General features: G+C 41.9%; 1 protein-coding gene across 1 annotated transcript in view; it reads right to left on the bottom strand.

Annotated features, from left to right (window-relative positions):
- LOC138737388 (dynein axonemal heavy chain 8-like) overlaps positions 1-14,887 on the bottom strand; it is a 397,732-nt gene that overhangs the window by 150,373 nt on the left and 232,472 nt on the right. The window contains exons 25-28 of the mRNA XM_069888135.1: positions 12,922-13,137; positions 11,971-12,108; positions 11,228-11,355; positions 8,537-8,708 (exon numbers count right to left, since the gene is read on the bottom strand). Coding sequence (XP_069744236.1) covers positions 8,537-8,708; positions 11,228-11,355; positions 11,971-12,108; positions 12,922-13,137 — 654 coding nt within the window. The remainder of the gene's footprint in view (positions 1-8,536; positions 8,709-11,227; positions 11,356-11,970; positions 12,109-12,921; positions 13,138-14,887) is intronic.

Raw genomic sequence — 14,887 nt, 5'->3', positions numbered from 1 at the left:
AGCAAAACGTTCACCCTTCTTACAGACCAGCATGCAGTGACATTCATATTCAGCATCACCCACAGAAGCAAGATCTAAAACGACCAGGTTTTGTGCTGGACAGTCAAGTTGGCCACTTTTAGCTACGACATCCAGTATAGGCCAGGGAAGCTCAACAACCCTCCCCCCCCCCCCTGACCCGATGCCGTGTCCTGGACCTGTGCCAGTGTGCAGTCTGAACAGCTTCAGTCGCTGCATGACATCCTTTGCCACCCAGGCTAATAAAAGCCGGAGGTACAGCTCAGGGGAAAGGGCATTCATTAAAGCTGAAGTGCAGTGGCTGCTGGCTGAACAAGTGATGGAGCCGAGCAACAAACCTTGAAGGGCACAGGTGGTGGTGGTGAAGAATGGGGAAAAGCACAGCATGGTGATAGATTACAGCCAGACTATCAACCTGTTCACCTTGTAAGATGCCCACTCCCTGCCCTGCATAGCTGACATGGTGAATGAGATCGCACGCTACCAGGTTTTCTCCACCATTGATCTGAAGTCAGCATATTATCAGATCCATATGTGCCCGGAGGACTGCCTATATATGGCCTTCAAGGCCACGGCCACCTCTATCAGTTCCTCTGGGTGCCATTCGGTCTAACCAATGGTGTATCCATGTTTCAGAGGGAGATGGAGCACAGGGTGGATGACCACAAATTGAAGGGCACTTTTCCCTATTTGGATAATGTCACCATCTGCGGTCAAAACCAGAAGGAGGATGATGCCAATCTCAATAGATTCCTCGCCACCGCTATAATCTTGAATTTGAAAAACAATCTGGAAAAGTTTGTCTTCCGCATTATTAAATTTGTGATATTAGGGTATGTGGTTGAGGAGGGTGTCATTGCCCCAGACCCTGAACGGATGTGCCCACTACTGGAACTCCAAGTGCCGCAGACCGTTAAGGCATTAAAGTGTTGTTTGGGATTTTTCTCATACTATGCACAGTGGGTACTGTAAGGTAAAACATCATGAGATGGGAATGTGTAGGGAGTTACCCTGTACAGGGCAGTAACAAGAAGGGGAGGTGTCCTTGTACTCCTGTTAGGTAAAACATCATGAGATGGGACCGGAGAAGGAGTCACCCAGTACTAAGGAGTAACAGAATGCATCCTTGTACTTACAAGATAAGAGAGACATTGATGGATTGAGAGGCAGGAAGCTAGCAGGGAAAGGATAGCAACAGTTTTAGTCATTGGACAAGTAATGATATGATGATGTTCTAAACATGTATCCAAGGGTATAAAAAATCACCATTTTGCTGATAACGGCAGAATGCATTCTCCGACTAACTTTGTTAGTCGCAAGTGTTACAATCCGGTAATAAAGAACAAAGAACCCTGATTTCGACTCAGTCTGGTGTTTGTCTCACTCATTCATGAACAATGCAGACCTAACAGTACCCAATTGCGTGGATAAAGCCCGTCCACTAGTAAAGATTGTCATTTTCCTTCCTTCCGCAGAGGTCAAGAGAGCATTCGAGAGCATCAAATGAGAGATTGCCAAGGCAACAATGCAGGCCATTGATGAATCTATTCCTTTCAGGTGGAAAGTGATGCCTTAGGTGTAGCACTGGCTGCCAAGCTAAACCAAGTAGGCAGGCTGGTGGTATTTTTCTCCCGGATGCTGCAAGGTCCAGAACTCTGAAATACATCCATAGAAAAGGAATTCCAGGCCATAGTAGAAGCTGTGCATTATTGGAGACACTATCTAGCCAGTAGTCCCTTCACCCTAAGATCTTGAGGTGGCGCATTGAATTGTCCACCTACAACTTCCGGATCTTGTACCAGCCCAGGAAGCTCAACGAGCCACCCGATGCCCTGTCCCGGGGAACATGCGCCAGTGCACAAATGAACAGACTGCAGCACCTTCATGAGAGCTTCTGCCACCCTGGGGTTACCAGGATGTACCATCTAGTGAAGGCCTGCAACCTTCCCTATACAGTTGAGGAGGTCAGGGAGCTGACTCAGAAATGCTCGGTCTGCGCGGAGAGCAAGCCGCACTTCTACCGGCCAGACAGGGCTCGACTGATTAAGGCCACCCAACCTTTTGAACATCTAAGTATGGACTTCAACGGCCCCTACCATCCAGGGATCATAATGCCTACTTTCTGACAGTAGTGAATGAGTTCTCATGATACCCTTTCGCCATTCTCTGTCCGGACATGACCACGGCCACGGTCATCAAAGCCCTGCAGAACCTCTTCACCTTGTTTGGATACGCTGCTTAAATTCACAGAGACAGAGGCCCCTCTTTCATGAGAGAAGAGTTGCGGCAGTACCTCCTGACCAGGGGCATAGCCACCAGTAGGACCACCACCTATAACCCCCACGGGTATGGCCAGGTGGAACAGGAGAACGGTACAATCTGGAGGACAGTCCTCTTGGCTCTCAAATCAAAAGAGCTGTCCATCTCCTGGTGGCAAGAGGTCCTCCTGGTAGCCCTGCAGCAACCAATGCCACCAACTATTCTCCAACTCCCTCTAATGGTCAAGAGGATCACTAGCACTCTAACTTGACACCCCTTTCCTTGAGATGTTTAATCTAACAAAATGACATACTAATACAATATTCATTTCAATTTAAAGTTCAGTAATGTTACAAGCCCAAAGGACCCCAAAACCCAGCAGCAATACAAATTCACCATGACAAGTAATTACTTAAACATAAGTTGTTTTTAATTATCTTTAAACATGAAAACGGAATCAAACTTTAACTTATCTCTATTAACTTAACTAACCTAACTTAACCCCCTTCTAATTCTAAGTGCACTTGTAAATAATGTGTGTGTAAATTTAAGAAAAGTTCTTTGGTTCACAGTCCAATCTCACTTCACCTTCTTCCAAGTTCACTGGTTGCAGGCAATTTTTATACTGTGCACAGAATTTAACATGTATAAAGTTCACCAGGCTTTGGTGCTCAAAAGGTAAATGCTTACCGCTCAGGAAGGTTCTTGTTGGTTTGCAGAGAGAGATGTGTTGCTCCAGGATTTCCACAACTGAGGTACCACCATTAGTCACCTCAATGTCTTGCTGATGAAACTTGCCTCTTTCTTTCAATTCCTTTTTGTTCCTCATTCCAAGAGAAACATCAGACTTCCCGCCATCTGCCACTCTGGAGCTTCTGTTTCAGTTCCACCAAGCTTCTCCTAGCTGACACTGTTTCAACTGTGCCTCTCTCTCTCCATCTGAGATTCCAACTCCCAGCCACAGACCTTCTCTCTCACTTGCAAAACCCCCCACCTTCTCCAGCAAACAATAGGAGTTAATTTTCTGCTCCCATCTGTTGTTTTAGGGAAACAAACCTCTCAATGACCTTTCTGTGAAGAGGTATGAGGAGTCAGCCTGTCTCTTGCTGTGACTTTTAAAAACAACACTCCATTCATTCATTACATCATTTCAATTAGCACCTACTTGTGAAATTTGCATAGCATTCTCCATAACTTCTGTAAAGTCACTGAATATGAATTCTTCAGTATTTCAAATAGATCTGTTTTAAAATGTGTGTGTATGTATGTAACCTACTCTAATTTTACCACTTTATCTCCCAAAAACATTCCCGAATATTACATCACAGTAGCTAAAACTTTTTAAGTGTGAAGTACTTTTACTTTTAAAGACTCAGTCTCTCAGGTACTTTGATAACACGTGTGGATCTTAACACAGATGCTTGTGTTGGCTCTGCTGGTCCAATACTGTGTAGCACTGGTGGTGTTTCCTCTGTCGCTGTGCAGGCTGGATCTTCTGCATCTGTCTGTTTCTGCAGTGTCTCTTGCATTTTCAGCAGGCTCTTTCGATTCCTCTTCAGTATTTGACCCTCCTCTGTTCTGACCATGTAGGATCTTGGATTTACTTCCTCCAGAATAGTGGCCTTTTGGTCCCAAGTGTTGGAATCTCGGAGTCTCCCTGTGTCATGTTGTGTCAGTTGCCTTAAGCTTCTTGCTGACTTGTTATAGTCTGCTTTTTGTCTCCATTGCAGATGCTTTTGTTTCCATTCAACATCTCTGTTCTTGTTTGGGTCTGCGGAGTAGGGAAGTGAGGTCCATAGACTACATCCCACCAGAAGGTCAGCAGGTGACATGGCATGTTCAAGTGATGAAGCTCTGTAACCCAACAGAGCTAGGTATGGGTCTGAGTCACTGTCTAGTGCTTTCTTGAGCCACTGTTTAACTATATGCACTCCTTTCTAGCTTTATCATTTGACTGGGGATGCAGAGGACTTGAAGTCACATGTCTTCTGCAAAGCTCTGGAATTCTCTACAGCTGTAGCATGGTCCATTGTCACTGTAGACAATTTGAGGAATTTCATGTCTCGCAAAGATTGATTTCATATATTTGATTACACAAGCAGTAGACATATTAGAAAGCAGCACAATCTCTGGATAGTTCGATAGGCAACAACCTGCAAGTAATTCTTTCCATCCATGGTTCTGCTGATATGTCCGTTATTATCATGGGTTCCTTTGCCTACTTTGCATGAGGTTTCAAATGTCAGCAGTTCTGACTCTCCTCTTGCATTTTTCCATTCCAAGGTGTCCCTCATGCACCCTTTTCAGCATCTCTTGTAGCAGTGATTGAGGAATGATAATTCTGCTTTGTCTGAGTAAAAACCCATTGACAAAACTCAGCTCTGATGTTGTAGTATAGCTGACATTCACCTCTAGGCCATCCTTCATTCAGATTCTTGATGCCCTTCTGTAGAACTGTGCCCTTTTCTGTTTCAGCTCCGATCTGCTTGGATTTCATGTAAGATACGAGAAGAGATTCAGTGAATCTCCAGATTCACATGGAGATTCACATCTGCCACTGTGGAACTCTCTTTGTGTGTTTCATTCCGTGTCGTTGCCCTGGATAATGCATCAGCTAACACAATAGGTTTCCCTGGTGTGTACATCCTCTTTGACTAAGCTTAAGTTTTCACATGTTTTGTCACCAAGCAGTGAGTATTGACCATCTGGGACTACTGTGAACCTGAGGTGGTGCTCTTTATCTTTAACTTTGACCTTGAGTTTACATGTACCTTTTATATTGATGCTTTGTCCATTGTAAGTTTGGAGCTGTACAGGATTTTCATGGATGTATGGCTTTATCTTCATTGACCTTTGCCCCTGTGTCCAGCTTGAAAGGAATATTTGCTCCATTTGTATGGAATGACAAAGTCCACTGATCCTGCTCGACTCTGTTCATGCTTGGCTGTTCAGTGTCTGTTGGTTTATAATCTTCATGTGCTACCATGCCAACAAAAAGTGTATCACTGAGGGCAGTTTCTTCTCTAGTGTGTACAGTGTGCACACTTTCACTTCTGTTTTGTTTCCCTTTGATTCTGCCCCTTGCACTTATTACTGACTGTATGATTGATTTGGTGCATGTTGAGTACTACATCATTTGCACTTGAATGTCTCTCCATTTTTTGGTTGTATCCTCTATTTTGTTGTTTATTTGTGTGGACAGATACTATGGCTATGGCCATGCCTTCGTTTTCATCAGCTTTTGCACTCTTACCAAACTTTATCGTGTGCTGCAGAGCTAATTCACTGGCGTGGCATATCTTCACAGCTCCAGCTAAGGTAAGGTCTGTCTCTTGCAGCAACCTCTCTCTCACTTACTTCTCAATAATCCCAAACACAATTTGATCCTAGATTATTTGATCTAGCAATGATCCAAAATTGCATGTTCTTTCAATTTCAAGTCTGTTAAAAAAAGGCCCTCTTTCATTGCCACTGCGTGTGCTAGCAAAACAGGTACCTCTCAAACGTTTCATTTTTCTTTGGTGAATAGTGTTCGTCAAATTATCTCGACAACCTTGTCGAACGTGTCCTGGTCAGCTGTCTTGGCAAAAACAAATGTGTTGAAAACCTCTAGTGCTTGACATCCTGCCACAGTAGTAGCAGTGCAATCCTCCATGCATCGGGTTTGCTATAGAGTCCAATGGCTTACAGGTACAGCATAAATTTTTGTTTAAACAATCTCCACTCGTGGTTGACATTTCTAGTTCAATTTACAGCACCAATATCTCTGCATACCATACAAGGGGAGAGGACTGGCTACCTAATGTTTCACTTGAAATAAGAGAAACAAGAAGGAACTCTGTGGTGACCTGAAAGATAGAGGTTATCATCTAGAGAACCTTGAGGGGCAAGTTTCTTCGGCAAGACACTGACCTGGATAATTAAAAAGGAATCAGTTGTGGGTGTCCAGTGATCAACAAATCTCTTTCTGAAAACCAACAAAAACCTTCCTGAGTAGAAATCATTTACCTTTCAAGTACTAAAGTCCGGTGAACTTTATAAATGTTAAATTCTGTGCACAGTATAAGAATTGCCTGCAACCAGAGAATTTAGAGGAGTGAGAAGTGAGATTGGATCATAAATCAAAGAACTTTTCTGAACTTACACACACATTACATACACGTGCGCTTTGAATTAGAAGGGAGTTAAGTTGTTAATAGTAATAAGTTAAAGTTTGATCTTGTTTTTATGTTTAAAGAAAAGTAAAAGTAACTTTTATTTAAGTAACCATTTGTCTTGGTGAATTTCCATTGCTGCTGGATTTTGGGGTCCTCTAGGCTCGTAATAATATCCTGTCTGAAGGCAACACAGTTTGGGAAGGGAACTGCTCTATCGAAGCCCACAAGAAACTAGAGTGGTAAATGCAGTAAATGAAAACCAACCTGCCCTCTACTGTCTCTGTCTATATCTCCTGTTGTCTCAGGAGAGCTTCTAACTTGGACCAGTCCATCTCAATCATACTCTCTTCTCCCCCTACCCCTAAACCCTAATTTTCAATTTCAAAGACAGTTGCTTTCCAACTGTTACCACTCTTTTGAATGATCTCACAGTGGAAAAAGTTGATGTCCTTACATCGTCTTTCATAATTGTACTGTTGTTTGGGCCCTGCACTATTTGACTGTTTTACTATTGCCGCACTACCTGCTTTAACAGCTGGATTACCTGAACAACATGCAAATCAGTTTTTTTAATTGTATTTCAGTACACAGGATAATAAAATTTGTTTTCTTCTTTTCTTGATCAAACCCTAAATTTCCTTCTCTCTTTTCTTCTTGCATCTTTCTTGTTCTGTGGATTCTATCATGTTGATACAATCACGAAGAAGGCTCGCCAGTGGCTATACTTGGTGAAATATTGGAGGAGATTCGGTATGTCACTGAAGACTCTTGTAAACTTCTACAGGTGTACCACGGAGAGCATCCTGGCTGGATGCTTCACTGCCTGTATGGAGGTGCCAACTCTCCAGACAAGAATAAACTCCAGAGGGTTGTTAACTCAGCCAACAGCATTACAGGTATCAGACTTTACTCCATCGAGGACATCTATATAAGGCAGTGTCTTAAAAAAGCAGCCTTTATCCTCAAAGATCCCCACCACCCAGGCCACACCCTCTTCACTCCGCTACTATCAGGGAAAAGGTCCAGGAGCCTAAAGATAAGCCCTCAATGGCACAAGGACAGCTTCTTCCCCACTGCCATCAGATTCCTGAATAATCAATGGAGCAAAGAGATGGCCTGACTTTTCATGCTCTATTTTCTATAGAGTAATGTTGTAAGATAGTTATAAAATGAATGTTTGCTCTGTGATGCCGCAACACAGCAAATTTCACGACTTATTCCTGACAATAAATTCTGAATCTGGTTTCCTCCTTCCTATCTGTTTGTGGACTGGAGGCCAATTTCCAAAAGAATTCTGGTAGCGTTTGGTACCATTAAGACATTTCGATTCTTCATTGTGAGGGTAGGAAGAAACACGAGGCCATGTTGGGGTGAGACAAAGTCCGAGTCAATGTAACCAAGTTGAGGAGTAAGTGCATCTCACAGAACTGGGAAATGGTTTCACAACACAAACAAAATAAAATATTCCCAATAATTACAATGGATTAAGATGATTCAGGGGTGACATGATTAGCACCGGCATTAGTGCAACACTATTACATTGTGTCATGAAGAAGACCGCAGAGCCCACCTCACTGGCAAAGGAGGAAAAACCCAACACCCAACCCCAACCAACTAGCTGCAACCATGCCTGCCTGTCCCGCATCGGACTTGTCAGTCACCAACGAGCCTGCAGCAGACGTGGACATTACCCCTCCATAAATCTTCGTCCACCAAGCCAAGCCAAAGAAAGAAAGAATTACTGTGCCAGTGACCTTGGTTTGAATCCAGCGGTGTCAGTATGGAGTTTGTACCTTCACCCCAAGTCTGCGTGGGCTTTCTCCAGATGTTCTGGTTTCCTCGCAACCTTCAAAATGTCCAGGGGTCGTAGGTTCATTGGGTTATTTGGACAGCACAGGCCAGTAGGGCTTGTTTCAGTGCTGCATGTCTAAACTTTTATAAAAAATTAATGATTTCTGAAATGATTGATATCAATGTAGAAGCATATTGCCAAAACAGAAAATATGATAGAAATTATTAGTTTAAAGGTATAAAATGGTTGTTTTAGATCCATTAAGAAATTACATTAAATACATACAAGTAAAAATCTAAAGCAATCTCACCGTAGGCTGATCCACCAGGAAGTTTATAAGGTTTATTCCATCTGTATATGGAATCTTCCTCTTCTGTAGCTCAGCTTCCCAGATGACTTTGGTCAGTATGTCTCTGAAGGTTTGATTGAAGGGACCACTATACGAGAGAAAACCAGTAGCTAACAGCACATCACCCACTAACCTGGATACAAGATATGGAAAGAAAGGAACAGTGAACAATCACATACCTTCAGCATCAGATGAAAAAGTATATCTTTACAATGGAATGTAATAAATGCAATGCAGATTTTCCCATTAATAAAGCACATGGTGTGAAAACTATTAGGTTTACTAATAGAATTGGTGCAGTAACCCTAACCCTAACCCTAATGTCTGATCTACGAGATGAAATGAAACAGATATCAAAATGTGAAGGAGTCCATCTCCAACTCAGTTAGACTGAGCCTCATCCACCAGTCAATATGATGGCTGAAGTGGCTGTGGTCTCAGCTCCACCTATCCACCTTTTCCCCATAAACTTTAATTACCCTACTTTGCAAAAATCTTACTATGATTTACATAAGGGGCAGCCTCTACTGACTTCCTTGGGCAGAGAATTCCACAGATTCACTACCCTTTGGGAAAACCAATTCCTCCTCATCTCTGTCCTAAATCTATTCACCTTAATCTTGAGGTTTTGGCTCTCAGTTCCAGTCTCCCCTATAAGTAGAAATAATCTTCTTGCATCTATCTTGTTTCCACAAGTTCCTCTCCCATTTTTATAATTTCTGGCTGGTCTCAGGTGACCTGATCTCTCCTCATAAGCTAACCCCCTAATCTCTGGAATCAACCTGGTGAACCTCTTCTGTGTTGCCTCCAAAGCCAGAACATCTATTGTGATATAAGGAGACCGGAACTCCATGCTGTACTCCGAGTCCGGCCTCACGAGCACCCTGCACAGTTTCAACAGGATCTTCCTGCTCTTAAATTCAATTTCTTCAGCAATGAAGGCCAACATTCTATTGGCTTTCTTTACTTCCTTTTGCACCCATAAACAAATCTTTTGCAACTCATGCACAAGTATGCCCGAGTTCCTCTGGACAACAGCATGCTGCAATCTTTTTCTATTTAAATAATAACCTGATCTATTATTTTCTCTTCAAAAATGGATGATCTCATATTTACCAATATCAGCAAGCTTGGATACACGACACTTGGTTCCCACTTCCAAATCATTAACGTTTATAGTGAACAGTTGTGGGAGTAGCATGGATCCCTGTGGCATTCCATACACAACAAATGGCCAACCAGAGAGACATTCATTTATCCCAATGGCTCTCAACCTTTTTCTTTCCAGTCACATACCACTTTAAGTCATCGGAGCTCTGTGATTAGTAAGGGTTTGCTTAAGGTGGGATGTGAGTGGGAAGGGAAGGCTGAGAATCACTGCTCTAGACTCAATTGTTACTGAAATATTTGGCTTGAGAAAAATTGTCATTGGCCCATTTCCTTTGGAGTACTGAAACCATGCACATAACGAGTCCATTGGAGACGATTAAAACAGTGGTTTTCCAACTTTTTCTTTCTCCCCACATACCACCTGAAGCAATCCCTTACTAATCACAGAGAACCTATGGCACAGGGAATACTTAAAGTGGTATTTGAGTGGAAAGAAAAAGGTTGAGAACCACTGATTTATCCCAAGTCTCTGCCTTATATTGATTAATTAATCCTATATCCATGTTAATACATGACTTTGAACTCCATGCATCCTGATCTTATTGATGTCTTTTATGTGTCAACTAATCAAACACCTTAATTTTCAATCAGAGAAAATAGAATTACAAAGATTAAAAGGAGCTGGTGTTCAAACTGGTACTGACTGGTTCCGGATTGCATTATTCGTGTACATTCACTAAGAGTGTTTAACTACAAGCAATTGGGAAAGGAAATGTGCAATGACATTGATTGTAAGAGAATTTGAATACTTGAGAAATGATATCTTACTGCAGTTACACCCGGCTCCAGAGAGAAGGATATATTTGCAAGAGAAGGAATTCAGCAAAGATTCACAGACTGATTTCTGGAATGGCAAGATTGTCATGTGCGGAGGAACTGAGCAGACTTCTCAGTATGCTCTTGAGAAGAACGAGAGCTGATCTCACTGAAAAGAATGTAGCTGGTTTCAAGAGGAGTGGATGACACAGGGGCAAGTTAAGTGATGAGGGGGGGGGACGGCGGGGGTGGTGAGAGATTATGGGCAGATGTTAGGAACCCTTGGGGGACAGTGTGTTCTGTATTTTGGATTTTTCCGGATTTCGGAACCCTTGGTAGACAGCGTGTTCTGTATTTCGGATTTTTCCGGATTTTGGAAAGCCCACCCAAATTGTGCTGCCGTATCCACCCCCACTCCCTCTCAGTCTCCCCCGGCTGCCAGTCCCTCAAAAGGATCGTGTACCTTATATTGTAACAATGCAGGAAAGTAACACCATTAAAAAAATCTGTCATGATTATACGGAATGCAGAGCAGACATGGACTAATGGCTACTGTTTCAATTTATTGTTTTATTTTTTATATGTTTATGTGATGTCTCTGTGATTATATTGGAAAAGCTATGACTGTGTAAGGTATTTTGAGATAAACATGATTTTAACTCTGGGTGACAGAGTTTAACCCAGAATCTGGATTTCAAATGTTGACGGTCAATGATCAACTCTTGCCTGACAATTTGTGCTTTAAACTCCCTGCACTGATCAGTCCATCTGCTTTTCTCCCCACTCAGACCATCTATAAGAGCAGATGCAGCATCCATCTTTCTTCTGCAGGCTTCTGCATCTGCGAGCAGATCCTGAAAGAAAGGAAAGAAACTTCAATTCAATCATAATTACTTAGCCCTCCTTGAATTTTGCAGTCACCTTCCGGAGAAATTCTCCCAAATGTCTAATTGTAAGAATACTGGAAAAGTTTTTTTTATTATATGTGCCTTTGTCTTTTAATACTCTATCTCTATAAATTTCTATAAATGTACAACCTCTGAGATTTCTGCTTTCCTCGATTTCTGACCTCTTGAGCATTCCTGATAACCACCCCTTTAGAATTCCCTACCTAAATCTTTTCATCCCTCCCTTTCAAGCTGATCCTTCAACCAATGCTTCAGTACACTGTCCTTATATACTTTACATGACTCGGTGCTAGATTTTGTCTGGGAACACAAATATGAAACTCTTTTTCAAGAATGATAAACATTGTCTCTATAAAGACATTGAGTCTGCAAGATGAAGTAAAATTGCTTGACAGGACATTTTCCACATCTGCTGATGTAGGCTCTGGACAAATGAAACTTCATTTGAGGAATTAAGATCATAAAATCTTCCATAATTTCTGCCATTCTCATGTGACTTGTGCAAATCAGACTTCCCGAGTAACTATTAAACATCAAAAGATATCCAAGAGTCCGACTCACCATTTTCTCTTTCATAGCAGCATCAAATTTTGCTTGCACCTTGTCCAGCTCAGCTTGTTTCTCATCTAGCTGGGCCTGGGCAATGCCTAATTGCTTCATGGCCCCTTGGAGCCGATTTTCCTGTACAGCCAAATTGGCCTAAAAACATTTTGGAAAGCCAATCAATTCTATTGTGCAATAAAACTTCCAGCATCACAACATATTCTTCTCCTTAGACACCACCTTAAATGAGACTTAAGAAGGAATGTGACCTGAAGATGTGTAAAAAAAAGTCCACCTTAAGTTTTAGTAGGACCTTTCCCTTTATGATTTTGATGTTGTTGGCAAAACCCCACTTCCACAGCTGTGCCCACTGGCCTACTAGGCACATCCTTCTGCTCTGGATGTCACGATGTTCTCATTCTTTTGTCAATGTTCTCCCTCTCTAACTTCCTCCTGCCACTCATTGACCAGATAACTTTGTTTACATTTTAACCCTTGGGACACCCTGGTTTTACCCGATCAGATGCACCTCCTTCCCCATCTTCTCTCCATACTTGCAAGATTTGTCTTTTAAGTTCAGGCAAAAAAAATCTGAGCTGGACTGTTGACTTTCTTTCTCTTCCCACAGAAGCAACCTGACCAGCTGCATAATTCCAGCATTCTCGGTTTTTGATTCCAGCATCTGAACCATCACCATTTTATTAATTCTCAGCAAGAACCAAGAAGTACATGCTGCTTGATCTACTGAGTGCTTCTAAAAAATTTTTCTGTTTTTAATCCAAATAGATTTTAAATACTTTTCAAATTGGATTACAAAAAAAGTTAATTTTCATTTTAACAAATATCAAATTTTCAAAATAGCTTATCATTAATGTAAAATGCTTATTGTATAGAAATCAACATATATGGCACAGTGAAGCTTTCAAAATGATTTCTGTCAAGGTTGATGTTCTTCTAATTCAGATTTACCTTCAGTGGCAACACCTCTTTGTTGATGGCAAAAAACGCAGCCATAGCCTGAGTCCAGGACAATAAACCAGCAACATTCCCACAGACCTTCTTCGCATTTTCAAATGTATAATCCTCCATGATGAAATACGGCTGGAGCAGTTCCACTGTTTCATCGTTGATAGTGTCCTTTGGGAACTGCTGCAGGGCCTGCAAAAACCCAGTGCCGCTCAACAACTGGAAAAAGAATGATGAAAATCCCTGGTCATGATCCAGATTAAATCTAGTGGAAATCCATAATTAGTGAACACCTCTATTATCATGTCAACAATGGCTATAGGATTATTGGGGTAAATTTAGTCTCTTTCAAAAACCATAAACAGTGGAATTATTTCATTTCACGTGGAATGCTTATTTAACAATTTCCACCTATCTGAAAATTCAAACAAGTGCTTGTGTTCACAACTTGAACTTCATTGGATGAAATATGCATGGAATGGAATCACTCCAATATGATGAGCATTGCTTGGAAAATTATATTTTATTGTTTTGAGGTGCACCTGCTGTTGGGCATGCCAGAACAAGTATGTTTTAATACAGGGGTGGTCAGCCTTTTTTTTAAAACTCACATTCCACCTTAAGTATTCCCTCTGCCATATGTGCTCTGTGATTAAGGGATTCCTTAAAGTGGTATGTGGGTGGAAAGAAAAAGTTTGAAAACCTCTGTTTTAATCATACCTAATTGTCTTGTTATGTGCACAGTTTCATAAGACCAAAGGACATAAGGCCAAGGACAATTTTTCTCAAGCAAAATATTTCAGAAACAATTGGGTCTAGAGCAGTGGCCCTCAACCTTCCCTTCCCACTCATATCCCACCTTAAGCAATCCCTTACTAATCACAGAGCTCCAATGGCATAGGGATTACTTAAGGTGAAATGTGAGTTTTAAGAAAAAAAGGTTGCCCACCCCTTTTTTAATAGCTCTGCTAAGGGGGGTCTCCCTGAGCACGTTCCATCAGGGTGATTGAATCTCAATTCTGAAAGAATCCCTTTAATTTAATTATTTACATGACTCCCACCTCCCCAGAATTCTTCTAGTCCCCAACACCAACCAAATTATGGGCACTTAAATGACCTACTCCCTGAGGCTCCAAAGATCGACATCCCTCCCCCTTGCCTACACGGCCTACATCTCCATGACGACTCCCACTCCACTCATCTAAATAGCTCCATTTCCTATCCTGCCAACCTCAAAGTGAGAGATGGTTCATCAAAAAATAAAACTGCAGAACTAATAATGGAAAATCAGGAGATGTCAGAAATTTTTTTAAATAAGGGCGAGGAGTCAAGGTAGATGAGCTGAGAGCATGGATAGATACTTGGGGTCACAATATTGTGGCAATTAGTGAGACCTGGCTACAGGAGGGGCAGGACTGGCAACTTAATGTTCCGAGATACATTTGTTTTAGATGTGATAGATCAGGGGGTAAAAAAGGAGGAGGAGTTGCTCTGCTTGTTAGGGAGGACATTACTGCCGTGAGGTGGCAGGATGGTATGGAGGGATCGACCAGTGAGGCTGTTTGGGTGGAATTGAGGGGTGGAGGAGGCAAGAGGGTGCTAATAGGGGTGTATTACAGACCACCAAATGGGCCAAGGGAATTAGAGGAACAAATTTGTAGGGAGATAATGTATATGTGTGAAAATCATAGGGTAGTGATCATGGGAGATTTTAACTTCCCACACATTGATTGGGATACCCATACGGTTAGAGGGCTGGATGGGCTGGAGTTCGTTAAATGTGTTCAGGATTGTTTTCTAAATCATTTAGTAGAAGAACCGACTCGGGACGGTGTAATACTGGATCTCTTGTTAGGGAACGAGCTAGGTCAGGTAGCGGACATTAATGTTGGAGAACCAATTGGGTCTAGTGACCATAATTCTGTTAGTCTTAGGGTAGTTTTAAGGAAGAGCAAGGAGAGGCCTAAAG

Source organism: Narcine bancroftii, chromosome 6, assembly GCF_036971445.1.
Source record: "Narcine bancroftii isolate sNarBan1 chromosome 6, sNarBan1.hap1, whole genome shotgun sequence".
Lineage (NCBI taxonomy): Eukaryota > Metazoa > Chordata > Chondrichthyes > Torpediniformes > Narcinidae > Narcine > Narcine bancroftii.
Note: the sequence above shows the minus strand (reverse complement) of the source record. Positions and strands in the feature narration are given on the sequence as shown.